The sequence below is a fragment of the Manduca sexta genome, chromosome 13 (genome assembly GCF_014839805.1).
Source record: "Manduca sexta isolate Smith_Timp_Sample1 chromosome 13, JHU_Msex_v1.0, whole genome shotgun sequence".
NCBI classification, from domain to species: domain Eukaryota; kingdom Metazoa; phylum Arthropoda; class Insecta; order Lepidoptera; family Sphingidae; genus Manduca; species Manduca sexta.
In genome coordinates this window covers 411526-428746 of record NC_051127.1, presented here as the reverse complement: position 1 = coordinate 428746, position 17221 = coordinate 411526, and the positions used below count along the sequence as shown (strand labels likewise).

Genomic DNA, 17221 nt, shown 5'->3' with positions numbered 1-17221 from the left:
TTATAAAGTTTTTCGGGCGAAAGTTTTCCGTTATTAAAGTCACGCTATATATTTTCCCGGGAGCCTATGTTCTTCCCAGGGCCTCAAACGGTCTCAATACCAAATTTCATCTTAATACGTCGGGTAGTTTTTGAGTTTTACACGTTCAGGCAGACAGATGCAGCGGGGACTTTGTTTTATAATATATTTTTGTAGAACTTTTTGAAGGAACAATCACGTCATACAACATTATTGCATAACTTTAACCGTTTACGCAGCGCACGCAACGGAAGCTCTCAAAACTTATAAATTTTCCCCGTTTTGCTACATTTTTCATTACTGCTCCGCTCCTATTGGTCATAGCGTGATGATATATAGCCTATAGCACTCCAGGAACAAAGAGCTATCAATACAAAAGAATGTTTCTGTTCGAACCGGTAGTTCCTGAGATTAGCCATTACTGCTCCGCTCCTATGGGTATAGCGTGATGATATATAGCCTATAGCACTCCACGAACAAAGAGCTATCCAACGCAAAAAGAATTTTTCAGTTTGGACCGGTAGTTCCTGAGATTAGCGCGTTCAAACAAACAAACTCTTCAGCTTTATATAATAGTATATAGATTTGTGTATAATATATTTTAACAATAATTATAGGGGGACATTGTTAGAATCTAAGCATTCATACTCCCCCATAATTGGATTCAAATTGATTTTTGTGACCTCATCTGTTTTTGTTTACTGACATTGACCCAGAGATCGGTGTTACAGTCGATTGGTCGGCTCCAGCCTGCAATGCAAGACTTGCACGAATCTAAATTGCGTGTTCAAGCCTATTAGTAATTTAGTGCAGATGTAATCGTTTAATTTATGACTAGGCAAGATGCGATAAACGTATTCCTTCCCAGACGTTCTATGTGTTGAGATAGTGACAATACGAGTCGATTTAACCTCGATTCATAAAGGAAACAATTATTTGCTCTCAGCTCTCTGTAGCGTAGTACGTAATATATTAAATAGTGTTTATGCAAATGCAGTTTTACGGATATGAATCATTTGGAAACTGATCGTTTTACATTTCTCGTAAAAATGTGGTAATTGTTTTTAAAGAGATCAGAGTACAAAATAAATAGCCGTGTAATAATGAATGTTTATATTCTGATAGACTGTGTTGGGCTCATAATATGAATGGAATGATCGATGACTGCGATGTTTTTATTTTGTCTGTGTTGAGACATATTATTTTACTGATAGAAGAAGAAAGACATAAAAAGCAATCGATCTATACTAATATTATAGGAAACGTTTAGTTGTTTGTAGTTGTAGGACGTAGGTATTTTGAAATTTCTTTCACTAATAGGTAACCACTGTACGCCTAAGTTATAGACTAATTTTATCCCCGAAATACTTTTCACACCCAGGCAGGCCCAGCTAAAGATATTATTTATATGACGAAAAAAGCATAAAAGAAATATAATAGCACTGTGCAATGTTTTTCTATAACACTTGCAGGCAATGTAAACATATTATTTTGCGGTTTTTAGGAATTACCAAGTGCAAGATAAAGATAATTTAAATTATAATTGAAGTTTAGTTGTGTTTATGATATTATGTATGATATGATGTACAGAATACTATAGATTCTAGAATCTAAACCTGGTGATATTTTATTGGCTCGGATAGCGATCACCGTACACAAGGTGTTAAAACCCGCCATAGTGACCCATGTAAGTGTGTCGCGTTCCGGGAGCAGCTTGTGTATTCCAACAGGCCAATAGTGTCAACTGTCGAGGAGTAATCATCTCTCGTCAGTTGACATTCTATTGGACCTCACCTCACTTACCATCAGGTGCAGTAAAGTCACTATGCACGAATAAAAATGTTAGAATAATCTAGGTGAAGTACCGTTTGGATCTTATAGTGCAGCTACTATTGGTATTCTTTTAATTGCATACTTTTGTAATGAATCGCACAGTGTCGTAATAACAGCAATTAAAATTGACGTGTGAATCAAATAGGATTTAATTATTACATTAGATCGTGTAGATTTTACATTTTTTCACAAACTGTTATTGAAACATCGTTCACATTGAATGCAGATATGTTAGAAATCAAATTTATTTGTAAAGTGTTAAAACTGTAACAAGGTTTAGAAACTACTACGCACAGGATGGGTTGTCTATTAGAGAACAGTATGTATGTAACGAATTAAAGTCTTTATAAAACTAAATGAGAAATAAATATATCGCTAGTGATCGTAAATTCCACTTATACCCATAAACATTAGCGACGCGAGGGAGGTGCAGCACCCTAAGTCTTTGGACTTGACTTGCTTAATCAATCATTCCCGTACTTCGAACCTCGAATGAATTCACCAATTCCATTCTAATATCGTATGCAAGGTGTTATATTCAGTCATAGCGGCCCTCGTTCAGCGTATCTCTTTCCGGGATCAACCTTTGTATATCCGATTCCATCACGCTGGCATAAATTGTATCGACTGCCGAGGCGTAATCATCTCTCATCAGTCGACATTCTATTTGACCCCACTCCACTTACCACCAGGTACAGTAAGGTCACTTTGCCATGACACGAATAAAAAAGTCTTTGTTCCAAACAATATCAAACGCCTCCCAATAATCGTATCTAAAGTCATTACCTTCCTTTCGTAGTCAGTTAATAGTAAATAATAGTTTATATACTACATGCAACTCATTTGAGTCTATGACAATTTTATTAAGTTTCTCCGGAAAATCCCATTATCAATTCCCAATGGGGCTTTTGACCTACAAAGAGCGTCTGACGTGGCCTCATTACTCTATATGAAGTTACAGCTCTATTGCACTCGATTATTGTTTTGTGGTGTGACGTAATTAATTTTATAATAGGCGTCAGTTTATTACAAAAGTGTTGTTGTTTCTATGGGTATGTTTGTGTTATGGGTACGTCAAAGAATATTCATTCTGTTATTTGGTCATCTGAATGATTTACGCAGTCTGTAAGTAAGACGAATAACAAAGCCCAGTGTTTATACTTAATATCGTCATAATAATTAGCAGTAAACATTATGTGTCATTTTATCTGTTTTAAAATAATGAATTTATTTAGACTTTGAGCTGTCTATATACTGAGGGAATAAACTATTCCGACGTACGTTCGATGACGTATCTTACTTGACTAACTCTATTGTTTATAAAATATTTTCATTTCATATTTACCTATTACATAATATAATAATATTTATTATTAGATATGACTCGCGGCTTCACTCGCGTGAAAACCTTTCCCGCTATAAAATTCCCTAAATCATTATCAATTCTTAGCGCTATTTGTACGACGCCAGCGCTATGTTATGAAAATAAAAATAGGAATTATTCCCTACACGTAGAGTTAATCCAACACATGGTGTATATGTATACTAAATATAATCCGAATCGATTCAGATGTTTCTGAGTTTACTTCTAATAAATATGCAAACATTTTTACGCATTTACAATAGTATAAAGTATAATATAGATATAAGTATAACATAAGATTTTAAGCCAAATTTAGACGATGCTAGCAATAGACAGCGCGCTATAAATAGCTCAATAAAAAGTAATGTGCAGACTTGTTTTTAGGTCAAACACCCCTTAGGCGCAGCGGGCGATGAGTCAGCTATGAAATTAGATGTTGCGGGTTTGACCCTTGATCAAAACAAATGTTTGTGGGATCGAATAAGGTAGTTATAATCTAGGTTTCGTGGGAAATAAACAGTATTCATGGTGGTTGAAAATATTAATTTAAAAAAACATGATATTAATTACAAATGGATAATCATATCCTACGGTACATCATCTTTGTCTAACTCCAACAGTTTAGGCAGCATACGCTAAGTTAGCATTTTTTTTTCGACTTACTTGAAATGTATCGTTATATTGTGACCTAATTACACAAAATCCTTATAAATTGTAGCTTATGTGTTATTTTGATGTGTAACCAATATTACTGTAAAGTTTCATCCAAATCCGTTCAGTAATTTGTTCGTGAAAGAAGAACAACCAAACATCCATCCTCACAAACTTTCTCATTTATAATATTAGTAGGATAAACTATGTATATATCCATACGCATGAATTTTGTTGTGTGTACTTTACCCATGGCATGCAGGTTGGCTCGCTGTTCGAGGAAGTAAGCCAAGATATGGCTTCGCTGCGCCCATTCGAATAAGTCTAGAAACCAGTCTGTAACTGGCACGCGAAGCTCGCGATTATGTTATATTTCACTGTTTAGTAACTGGATGACGTTCGAGGCGGATGGCCGCCGTAATTCGATATAGTCGCGACAATTTTGGAAAAGTACATTACATCTATAGCCGCCATAAAGTTGTACCATATTTAGGAAAGAAAAAATGAGGTATAAACACGGTATACCTTCTTTTGAAATACTTATCTGTTCAGATCTGTCCATTTAATACAATAGTAATTAGAAAGTAGGTAGACGTTTACATTATATTTTAATTTTTCATTTCCTGAACATATAGAGTGCAAAGTTTCTAACGACTCGCGGGTATTGACAGCTGGGCCCTTATTCTGTATGGTAGCGTAAACGCGTAACGCGGCCGTGTCATGTTATCTTCGAGAAATGTGCATGGAATGGTATTCTGTAAGCCAAATTTCTATAGTCCTAAACATGATGCGTTATGTTACGTGCTTGTTACGCACTGTCAAAATAACGTGCGGGATAGAGAATAAGGCCCCTGGGGCCTTATCTATGACAGTGTCAAATCGTAACACGGCCGTGTTCTGTTCTCTTCGTGAAATTCGCGTGGAATGGTATTCTGTATGACGATTTCTATTGTCATAAACATGATGCGTGCGTTACGTGCTTTTTATGAATTGTTAAAATAACTTGGCTAGTGAATAAGGGCCCTGATGGCGGGAGTTGTGTCTAACTTGAAGTGGGCTTATACAATACGGCTGTACCAGAAGATTGTATGTCGTATGATTATAGTTGCTATGACGTGGACACCTTTGTGTCTATTACCACATAAGTGAAACTCCTGTTAACTGGCAATTTTATTACAAAATCTAACACAGGCAGTAAACTAACCTGTCAATGATATAAATACAGTGAAAGTAGAAATATGGCATATAACTCCCGTCGTCTTTTCAACGGCATTTCTAATGTAGGGTTGATAACTTAAATTGCGTTGTCTGTAATCAGTTAAAATCTTAGATCGCTATGGAGGTCAATTAATTTATTAATCCTTATACGTGCTCATTTTACGTTTAATGCTAAATTGAGGCACGTGATTTTCCTTTTTTACGTTTCAAATTGTTAAGATTCTTTTATATGTTTATGATGTTATACCGTTCGATACGTGAACCGAAATAAGAAATAGTTTAAATATAAACCATAGACGAATTTATCACTTATCAGTACTAGAATCACACTGACTCATAATCTAAATATGTAGCGTTCGTTTGCGGATTAAAAGATCAATAAAAAAAATATAACAACATACTGACATAAATTTCATATCTCAGTATAATATAAATATTTCATCCATTATGACAAAAACAATTACAATATTACAATGTTCATTTGTCTGCATAACGGCAATTAGGCTCGTGCCAAATATAATGCATCTTTAACTTGATTAAAGGGAATTACAAAGATACCTCAATGCGATGTACCATCGATCTATTTTGGTATAGCGTCGTATCGTATCACTGCATCGATAGAAAAGAAGGGTGAAAATGGCTTATTTTCCAACGCAATTTTGATTACTCGACAGCAGTAGCATAGGGTAAAGTTTTCCGTAAGGTAACCTGGCACAACATATAGGTACTAATATGCATAAATGAGGTCTGTAAATCATTCTAATGGTAATTAGATTTTATATAAATCGCAAAAGGGAAGCCGGTAGGAATCTGGTTATATGCACCCTTTGCCACTGCTTGACAGTCAGATAATTTCCTATTATATGTCATAAGTGCCATGGTATTAGAGTCTTAGAGTCTAGAGATATACCCAGTAATGGGACCCTGCCGATTTTGGATCAAGATATGACAATAACCAGTGGTTCGTCAACTGAGGTCCAATTAAATCCATTCATATGACGTGTAGACAATGAACTTACTAAGAAAATGTAATTTATATTTACAACGCAGTCCGCAGTTAATCATACGAAACAACGCAATAGCACCTTTTGTTTATACATCTTAAATATAATATTGTATACGATGAAAGTGAAACGGCAAACAAGACTTTCTTTGTTCTCGGGCGGCAGATTGTTTCGAAAACGATGAAATTTGATACACAATAGGTTTTTTATTTGGACTGTTGATGAAATCGTGTCGTTTGCAATGAGATGTTGGTACGCAATTTTAACTGGACCGTTATTATGCTCTGATACCTTTGGAATATTGAAGAAGGAACATAATTTATCATTTCTTCAGATCCGAAAATCTGGGTTAAAATGTTCAGAAACTTTCGTACCTCCTTTTAAAAGTTTATTTTTTGTAATTACGTTTTAATATACTACTCAGAATTAAATGTTTTTTAACGCTGATTTTTTATTTACTTTGCGAATTATCATTAAACTAAGCGATTAGTTACAGATGTCGATTAAAGTCCCTGATGAATAATCTTTGTCTAGCATTTTGATTTCCGCCCGTTCCAATTCCTTTAATCGTGAATTACGTCGCAAGAAGCACAACAATCAACCTTTATCAACCAATTATACCATTAAGTATAAACAAATACAAATTTTACAACCATCGCGCATTCAATTTCGGGTAGTAATGTTCAAAGAGGCTGTAAATATTTAGTTGATCATTAAAATTCGCGTCGTGCGCTTGTCTTCGTGGCGGAAGCTGGCGGAGTGCCAGTATGCCAAACATCTGACCGTTTAGCTCGTAATGAAACATCCATGCCTAATGAATCATTGATTTGACGAATAATAAGTGATTCATCCCCATGGCCTTGTCCCATATTATAGGACCTTTAACGTAGAATTGTAGGAGTTTCGTATCGGTTGAGTTTATTCACATTTTTTATTGGTGAATGTAATGACAATGATGTTTATTTATAGTTGTGGAATAGTGACAGTATATTATTGTATCATATAACTATTAGAGGGGAATTATTTCCATCGTATGTATACATATTTGGTCTTGTTTTTTTATATGTAAATAAATAATAAAATAAAAATAACAAATAAACTTACAAACATTATAGTAACATTGTATCACATTGTCTATTAATCGTGTAATTTGAAATATGCCATGATTTTGTTCTCTCAAACAGGCGCCTGTACATGAGAGGTTCCTCGTGTTTCTCTCTAGAGAGAAACATTGTAGAAACGAATTGAGGCCAATAGCGTTTGCGTAGACGGTTTATTGTTAATACGCACTGCGAATTAGAAAATTCAACGAAGAATTGTAGTAAATAAACTTGTTTATATTCCGTTTTACGACTTCTTGTAGTTTTATAGATTATCCTGTTGGAATATAAATGTGTCAAGGTTTTTGTTTGGTTTGTAAGTGTTCCCCTTATAAAAATATGAGCCTTCTGAATGCTGGGTGCGGCACTTCATCTGTACTATTAAATCTATCTATCTGTACTCTTGAGTTGAAGTGTTGTAGTACTATTTAGTTGAAGAGTTTGTTTGTTTGTTTGAACGCGCTAATTACTGATAAAAATATGTTAGGACTTGTCTACTTGCTAATTATTATAAGACAATAAATATCATATATGTTCAAATGAAACTGTCGCACAGCGAGACAAAAGGTATTCTCGTTTCATATTTTAGCTTCATTTTATACATTCATGCCATTAAAGTTCTTTGCAGTGCTTTGACCCGAACTATGTTAATACCAAACCTAAAAGTCTTTGCTATCTTATCATTAATCTGCATATATTTTGTTCACATGATAACTTAAAGCCTTTATTCATACTAGAAAAAATATATGATCGTATTATATTGTGTTTTAATGTGCCACTAATCTTTATTTATTTCCACATTCCTATCTTTCTATTCGATTAATTTCGTCGCGGGATAATGACATATTAGTTTTCCCTGACACTCGCTGAGCTTCACCGCTCGGTGACTTAAATGCGTGCCACTGCTGATCCTGGCTTACAGGAGTTGTAGTGGTGGGTGTGAGGGCGGGAAATCTAATCTTTATTTAGAAACTAACTTTCATTTTTTCCAGGTGGAATATTTTCCTTGAATAAAAAGTAGCGAATAACACTCGGGAGCAATGTAGTTTCCTATTAGTGAAAAAAATCGGTTTAGTTGTTCCTGTTATTAGCGCGTTTAAACAAACTCTTCAGCTTTATATGATAGTAGTATTAATTGACCATGAACTTTGTTCGATATAATTTAATTTCATGTTTAACACGTCCTGCCACTGTGTGATTTATCAAAACCAGTTTTGTGCACTTCGTTTGAAACAGTATTTAACTTGTAGAATATAGATCGGAAAGGTGCAACATTGTGACATCACTTGTAATACATATTAAAAAATCTTTTCTAGATAGCAACGCTTACATAAGTATTCAGAAAAAACATGTTTTAAAACTTGTAGATTATTTAAATAAGCTTTATTTGTATAAATTTATATCATTAGCTGCTACACGTGGCAACTGGCAATCTTAATAAAGAAAAACATTCTATATATCTATATAACTAATATTTGTATGAATACGTATATATTTCTATGTGTGAATGAAATCTTGGAACTATGTATAAGCATCGTCTCACTCATGAGCATAAAGAAACGCGAGTCGTACTACTGCTATTTATTTATTAATATTTCCGTTTACTTGACACATGTAGCATAATGTTACAATATTATGTATGATAATCGCTTTAACATAGGGTTTTTTTATACTATAAGGCAATACATTTACTATATTGCATAATATGCAGCTGATCATCGTTTTTAACTCGTATAAGGTGGTCGTAAACCATCACGCACAAGATATATCGAGACGAAATATTTCATAATAACTATTTCGTTATGTACATTTATTTTGAGAAATACTCATAAAGTTTTTTTATTTACAAAAATGAGGGTAAGGTCAATACGAATAAAGTGCATTTTTGTACATTACAGGACTCGTTCAACAACGTGAAGCAATGGCTGGAGGAGATCGATCGTTACGCGTGCGACAACGTGAACAAACTGCTTGTGGGCAACAAGTGCGATCTCACCACCAAGAAGGTTGTCGACTACACCACCGCCAATGTGAGTATTCCGGTAGTAAATTAGACGTAGACATGCAAAAAGGATTCAGCCCACAAAATCAACACTTTATGAGATAGTGAAGGTTAAAGTTTTCAATCGTATTTTTGCTCATTGATATTGTATGGTATATTTTGTTAATAAAAAGTTAATATTAACATATTTTGACTAAGACTAGAACTACTATAGACTAGAACTAATTTCGTATACTCGGCTCATTTTCGACCTGACTGTGGGTTGGATACTTTTTGCATATCTACGTCCAATTATACTGTCAAAGTGTCGACTTACAGGTGACTTTCCTTATGACGGTTGCCAGAATTATTCCGGCCTCTACTAACACCCACATTGTGATTGTGACGACTGCAATTTATTACCCGTTACTCATCAGTATAAGATAGTCTCTTCTAGTTAAATGACTAAATATTCCGTGTATTCTATTTTTAAACTGATTTAATGTTATGATTTGTTACGGGAAAATCTATAAATAATATTGCACAATGAACTAAAACAAACACATTCACACTTGACTAATAAAATATTATTAATTATACGAATATTTCTGACGAATCAAATTAAATTGTATACATTTTATACTAAACGCTGAAGCCAATTTTTAAAGTGACAACACTAGTTTCTTAATTTATGTGAATTATTTTGTAGAATAGGTACCATAAAAATCAAGAAATTAATATTTTAATTTTCACAAGAGACAAGATGAACGCAATTATTCAGCCTTCTAAAATTAATGTTATATTGAAATTTCAGCAATACGCGGAACAGCTGGGCATACCGTTCCTGGAGACGTCCGCGAAGAACTCGACGAACGTTGAGCAAGCGTTCATGACGATGGCGGCGGAGATCAAGACGCGCGTCGGGCCGCCCTCCACCGGCGCCGCGCCCGTCGGCGGGCAGGTCAAGATCGACCAGGGACACCCCATCGACACCGGCAAGTCCTCCTGCTGCTGAATGTGCCGCCTCAGGTCAGATCAACTACCTACCTAATGCAACACTATCAAACAGAATGTACATTTAAAAAAAAAATTCGTTTGTCGATCTGCCCCCGTAGACTTGCATTACAAACACGACACGAAGGTGCGTGTCGTTTGGCTATGATGGCTGTGATTGGTCAAGAGAATAACACGTGAGTCACGTGATGGTCTCGACCTATCATAATGAATCGATACGGAATCTTGTTTAGAGTTTTTTAGCACATTCTTAGGGTGCTCGGCGCCTGCTTAAGACTTTTACTACTCATCATAAAAAATCTATTTACACAGTGTCGTTTTGCTACACTTTTTTGTGGATCTAACTTTATTCTAAATGTAAAATATTTACACGTTTCGCCAATGTGCGGGTATTAAGGCGAGTGGTGTACCAAATTATGCCTTATTAAATTTGGCTATTTTTGACAGCAAATGTTTTGAGAATTTATTGCACATCTTATATCTCAGAGTGGGGATCGCAATAATTGTATTAAGCTTGTCATGTGTCGGTGAGTGCCACGAGTTGTTTATAAAATGCAAACCAGTTTGGTGTCTATTTGGATTTGCGTTGTGAGGACATTGTGTCACAGTTTAATATTGTGTTTTTTTACCTGACTTAGGAAGACAAGAACTAAATATAACCAAAGAGTATCTTGTCAAATGATCGCTCTGTACGAACTTGTCAATATATAATTTAAATTTGTTTGCAGTTAATGTTTTCCTTCCCCGAGTCATGGTATTTGATCATAATCTAGAGATGTTTATTAAGTTCAGTGTTAAGGAGATTTTGTGACGTTGCAGGCTGGCGGCAACACGCAAGGGAGAGGTGGGAGTCGCGGACGCCGGCCGCCACACCCGTTACATAAACAAAATGCAATTACCACAAAACTTTCACGATCGCATCATTGTAATTATAAAGTAATTAAATATATTATAATATAGTAGCGTGAGCGTACAACGGCGTCGTCGCATCGCGCGAGCTAACTTCTGTTCAGTTGCTAATGTCCGGTATCGTTTAGTATAGCAAACGAACGTGCAGTGGATGGGTGAATGTTTATATATATTGAATATCGTAGGTTAATTTTGTGCTGTTTCACGTATAAGAGTTACGATGCATATAACTGAAGGCGACACGGACGTGTGCGGTGGTGTGAAGTGAGGCGATCACACTCGCGAGCCGCGAGCCGAGCTGAGATCAGAACACTCGTCGCTGTCCATACGCGTAGGCTAACTTACGTTTCTATTCCAGCTTGTGTTAAATTTTAATTTTCTGATCACTTGAGGTACTAATACTTATGCACTGGGTGTTTATTCGTATATGTATATTTACATTTATCGCGAAGTACCGGGGTTGTGCTATGTTGATGATTTTGTGTTCACATCACAAAATTTTAGATATAGCCCGTTGGCCTTAGATTTAGACAGATAGTTAACATGTAGCGAACATTCAAAAATAAAAGCGGGAACATAGTATTATTTAAAAGACATTTCATATATCAGCGTCACGTTGTGATAATTTGAAATCTTTATAACAGACCGGCGATTCGACTGTTCGCGGTTCGATACGATTTTATTTCGTCCTATTTTTCGTTTAAAGTATTAAGGAATTAGATATACTATATAGCAGACAATTGAATTGTCGGTCTGTGTGTGTACTATAAATTATTTTATTGTATCTATTTACTGGAGTATGTTATTTTTGTACTATCATGCCAGCGTTAAGTTCACTTGAAATCAATCCGCTAACCCCCTAATTCTGTATCGAGGGTTTCTTAGAAATTAAAACAGTATGCTATAGAAAGATGTTTTATTTGAACCACCTGTCCTTTAGTGCTTATCTACGTCTATATAAACTATAAACATTAAAAATAAGCCTATTAATAATACACCTTTTTATACTTCATATTATATTTAATAGTAAAGTAACAGACTGCCTCAGTGGCGTAGTTATTGCGATATGACTGCAGTGCTGAGATATTGGGTTCGATTCCCGGGTCAGGCAGTAACTTTAGGTTTTTCTGTGGAGAGCAAAGTAATTGATGAGAAACTCTACTCGGTACGAGCCCGGAGATGGATTTGTGACCGTAATGGCGATAAGGTATATAAGCCACCTATAACATCATGAGACGGAATACACACGGCGAAGTGTGAGTGCACAAGTTGCGCCTCTGCCTACCCCTTCGGAGATAAAAAGCGTGAGTTTCTGTGTGTAATGTAACGGACTTGCATTATAGAACAGAATGGATACCCTGATAACAATATTGCTAGATAAATCAATGTCAACAACAGCATCTCATCATGTACTCGTAGTCATGACACAGTCCATGCAGATTGAGCGGGCACTGCAGGAACTCCGGACACAGCACAGGCAAGCGATCTGAGGAACATAATTTACACTTATAAATCGATAACACTAGTTTTGGCAGAAGATAGTATATAGGTAATGTGATATTTAGCCGGGCCCTTAGTCACTGGTCATACAAAACATATTTTAGTGAGTTACAGACCGTAGTCTATGCATATAATCTTTTCATTTATAAAAGTGTAGTGCAGAGAATCAGCGAGGAGGAAATTTGCAAACGCACAACGTTCAGTGTGCTAATCTCAATAGAGCGTAGGTTCGAACACTTAAATAGGCAATACATTTGTTCTACAGCCGACACTCTTAATAAGTTAAAATATCAAGGACTCTTACCTCGCGAATAAGCACAGCCGCAACAATATCCATGGATGATAGCCTCATCGTCTTCACAACCTCGCGGCGGGCATCCATTACATCGTATGTAACCAGGCAGCCATGGTAGGTTCCCTAAAACCAATTAGATTTTTACTTGTATTTTACCATGCAATACAATTGAAGCCAGTGGCTCAAAGTTACCCAAGTGCTTGTTTCTATGTGGGAATCAAACAGAGCCTCAGTTAAACATAAGCATACGGTTAGCGTCATATACCCGAAGGGGTAGGCAGAGGTACCTAAGAGACTCCCTTCGTTATGTCTGTTGTCCCATGATGTGATAGGGGCGAGCCTATTGCCATTTGCCACTGAGCACAAAGACTCCTGGCTGATACTGAACAGATAAAGCAAATTTCACTTTCGTTTAGCCGGAATTTGAACCCGGGACTTCAAAACGGCGTGAAACTAAGGCAGACCCTTCTTATAATAAAAACTAACACAGTATGTACTTACATCTCGTCGATTTCCGTACAGCATTGATCCCAGTTTCAGACACTGATGGTATTAAAAATATCCCCAAAACATAACTAACAGAAATCAATAATAACATGCACGCTAAGTGAATGCCATTGAAATTCATGTTGCTAATGACCACTTAGTATGTGTGCTTCGACCTTAAATATGCGTGAAATAACGTAATTAGTCGTAGGTCAGTGACAGACAAGAATTTTAAATGTTTCTAGGAAAGATCTTATCTTTAAATAACAACGGAATTATTCCCTGTGGAAGAAATGAAGCAAAAATATTTTGTGGAATGTAGTTTATCGCTCTCTGAACCAAAAACGAATATTGATTTTTTTTATTGCTTTGAATGACAAGACTAGCTTGCACTTCGCCTGGTAGTAAGCGATACGACCGTTCATAAACAGTAGAAATACCATCTAAGACCTTAAATTACAAAGTTTTCTTTGATATTCCACTGCGCTCGCCATCGTGAGACATGAGGTGTAAAGTCTTATTATGTCTAGAAGTTACACTAGTTATAATGTCCTTCAAACCGGAACACAACAGTGACTACACATTGCTGCTTGGAGGCAGAAAAAGACATTGCGGTGGACAGAAAAAGACATACCTACCCAGACGGACTCTCCGATATGAGACACCTACCACCAGTAATTGCCCCGAAATCAGATTTAGGTATCTGGGAAGGGATGAAACCTGCGACCTTCATCTCACCAGTCCGTCCCATTGCTCGTTAAGGTAACGCAACTTTTAAATTTACTAAACGCTTTATTTTTTCATATATAAACATCATGTGTAGGAATATTCCAAGAACCTTATACTTAGTGAGGAGATCAACAACTAAGGAACATGTCCATTTAAGAATTTATCGAAAATATTAAATTCAGAAATTCATTACATGTTTATCTACTATCGATAAATGAACTGTTAGAATTTAAATACCTATGCTATGGTCTGACTATCAATGATTAATAAATATCTACAGAGTTAGTAACAAAGGCAATAGGCAAAATTATGAAACAGAAAATATATTTATTTAAAATAATGTTGTTTAACATAAAGGTAGATGCTACCTAGTTTCTCTTATTTCTTAATTCTGTCCTTAAAATCTCTAATCTTAAAAGTCTTTCTTTCTTCTCCAATTCATGTAACTCTCTTTTATTTTGCAACTCTTCTCTTAAAATCTGCTTTCTTAATTTTCTTTCCTCTAATTCTTCTTTAATTAATTCTCGTTTTGATTCAGCAGTAGCCAATTTTTCTTTTACTAATTTACGGAATATTATTCTAGGTTTATCTGGAAAAAGTAATGCAGATAGAATTAAAAAACCTTGCCATGTTGATGATTTGAACTTAGGTATTATTATTAGCAACATAATCAACAAAAGTTTTTCTAAAATCTTCTAGAATAAGAAGTGAAAGCATTCATTGACAAACTCACCTAAAGGATTAGAAGTGCTGTTACTTGCTTCGGCACACAAATTAATTTCTTTGTCTTTCTGTTTGTTTGGTACCGCAGGAGGTGCAGCAGTAACTCTCAGATTCCTAGTCTCCGCTGACTATAACACATTAAAACTAATTCAAACATGAATGAGGTAGGAGTGGAGAAATTTCTATCATACTATAATAAAGAAAAAAATTGTTACCTACATTCAGTCGTGACGGCCCATTGCCAGTGCCTCCCGGAGTATCCCATTTGACTTCTTTTTTATATTTTGTAGCTTTTTTTCTGAGACTATTCCGTACATCCCGCCATGTCTGCAAAATTAATCTATATTAAATAATTGTATGTAGCAAACAGAAAAGTATGTTGGTAGTTATTTTGCCTTATTTTCAATGTATACTTATAAGAAAGCCAAGGTAGACAAAATATCCTACATTCGAAATCTTTCATTTTCTTTCCAATGCCAAATGCTGACAGTGTTAAAGGTTTTAATAATTCTTGATTCAAATAAGATTTCAAATAAAATATTACCTTAATCCAAAATCTAAGTACTTTCAGTTTTAAAATTATTTCTATTTTAGATGTTAGTTTCCAATTTGTTATATTACATTGCCTTGGAATACTATTGGTGTATAATCACTTCTTTTCTATATGTACCTACACTATTTTCTAACAGCTTGCTAAAAGATGCTAAGCCTACCTACCTACCTGTTTCCATTTATCCACAGATTTAACTGGACCTCCCATGCCATTCAATGTTTCTGTTAACTGCTGCCATTGCCGTTCTATCTCTAATTTTCCTAGGAGGCCACTACCGCGCCCCGCAAAACATTCTTGATTCGCTTTCATGAAGTCAAACAAATATTTGAGTTGGGCTGAGGAGGCTTTAACTCTCTGGTTCTGCATGCTAAAAATTTACGATTCTTAAATACCACCCGTCTTTGATCCAAAAAGCGCCTATGCATAATTCAATATGAAATACGAACCTTTTCAAATATTTCTACATTTATAACAAAAACACTCCAATTCCACAAAATTTCCACGCGATTATCAAATGTCAAATGTAGTATTTTTTTGACAGTTCATGTCCCGCTGCAGTCGGTGTCGCATTCCGCGCGGTTTTATTTAAACGACAGACCGTTTTTTATTAACCTTGGAAAACACATTCCACGGTAATGTCTTACATGATTTTAAAGCAAGGGATCCGTATATACTTATAAATTTTTAAAAACATATTTATAATATTATTATTTAGTGATGTCATTAGAAATGGGAATCAGAGGGGCCTTTGGAGGGCCCAGCGCCTGGCTCGGTGCCTCGCAGAGACCAATAAACTAGAGTGCCTCAGAGGATTTTTTTTCGATCTTATTGACGAAACTATTACCACGGAGAAACTTTTTTTTTGCCTTAGCCTGTGGACCTCGAGTCTTTTAGCGCCGCCACTGGTGGGAAGTATTGATTAACTCGAGAAATAATAAATTTACAATTTATTATTTTGTTAAGTATTCACGGATTTGAAAAGGCGATAGCCATTTTATTTAGAGAACCTTTTCAGGTATTCACTAATAATTGGAACTCATATTTACAGTTGCCAGATAGGAGAGGAGGTTCCTCCCAAAAGATTTCTAACACTGCGGAGAGAAATTTTGGAAACTGAATGTTTAGGAGTACCCACTTTTGGTGGAAATTAGTTTTGTCGATTGACAGCAAAATATTCTTTTTTTAGATCTCACAATCTATTTTTTTTTTGTCCTAAAGCAGTTTTCTGAGACCACTTCACTGAGTTCTTCATAGACGTAATTTGGCAACACTGTAATATTCATATCATTAGGAAACTCGATGAAAGGGGGTCTCAGTCGGCTAGTAGGATAAAGGTTTTCCATCACAAAATATTATTTCACTGCAGTTCGAATACTTACCTAGTAGGGATCTATCTGCCACACTATCTTTCTACTAATCCAATTTTTTTTTAACTTGAAATAGCATTACTTATAGTGATTGTACTTTTGGTTCCCGCTCGGCACTTTGAATTGGTTAAAGCTGCCACTGCCTTAGTGAGTCGCCTAAGTTGTATTGCAGCTTTCTAAGAACGTTTGTCTATATCCTAAATATACAGAAATAAAAAAAAAACTCATTTTTTTTATTTCAACACCAAAAGGCTTCGTTCAGATGACAATTCAATTTCAGAACACGCTTTGCAATCAGACGTATAAGTATTTTTTATGAAAATGTTTTTAATAGCACTCATATATTACAAAGCGTGTTCAAAAATATGCGATGACCATCCGGTTGATTATACTTACATGTTTAACTGACGAAGCGTTAAACTCATTTTTTGTTCATAACCTGGTGTAATTTTTTTTAAGGTTTGTTATTGTTAAACT

At 35.5% G+C, this 17221-nt stretch overlaps 3 protein-coding genes across 3 annotated transcripts in view; 1 reads left to right on the top strand and 2 right to left on the bottom strand.

The window, feature by feature from the left end:
- The window catches only part of LOC119189184 (ras-related protein Rab-4-like), a 16859-nt gene extending 4862 nt beyond the window's left edge, over window positions 1-11997 (top strand). Inside the window, exons 5-8 of the mRNA XM_037438224.1 lie at window positions 3599-3699; window positions 9022-9217; window positions 9983-10197; window positions 11002-11997. Of these exons, the coding sequence (XP_037294121.1) occupies window positions 3599-3699; window positions 9022-9217; window positions 9983-10183 (498 nt within the window). The 3' untranslated portion in view covers window positions 10184-10197; window positions 11002-11997. The remainder of the gene's footprint in view (window positions 1-3598; window positions 3700-9021; window positions 9218-9982; window positions 10198-11001) is intronic.
- On the bottom strand, window positions 11993-13914 carry LOC115451913. The gene is made up of 3 exons (XM_030180324.2): window positions 13388-13914; window positions 12896-13009; window positions 11993-12577 (listed from the first exon to the last, which is right to left on the bottom strand). The coding sequence occupies exons 1-3, from the start codon at window positions 13512-13514 to the stop codon at window positions 12480-12482; spliced, it is 339 nt and encodes a 112-aa protein (XP_030036184.2). The 5' UTR covers window positions 13515-13914; the 3' UTR covers window positions 11993-12479.
- Window positions 13915-14407: 493 nt separating this feature from the next.
- On the bottom strand, window positions 14408-16067 carry LOC115451907. Its single transcript, XM_030180318.2, has 5 exons — window positions 15824-16067; window positions 15546-15744; window positions 15044-15151; window positions 14835-14952; window positions 14408-14690 (listed from the first exon to the last, which is right to left on the bottom strand). The coding sequence occupies exons 2-5, from the start codon at window positions 15741-15743 to the stop codon at window positions 14470-14472; spliced, it is 645 nt and encodes a 214-aa protein (XP_030036178.2). The 5' UTR covers window position 15744; window positions 15824-16067; the 3' UTR covers window positions 14408-14469.
- Between the last annotated feature and the right edge of the window lie 1154 nt (window positions 16068-17221).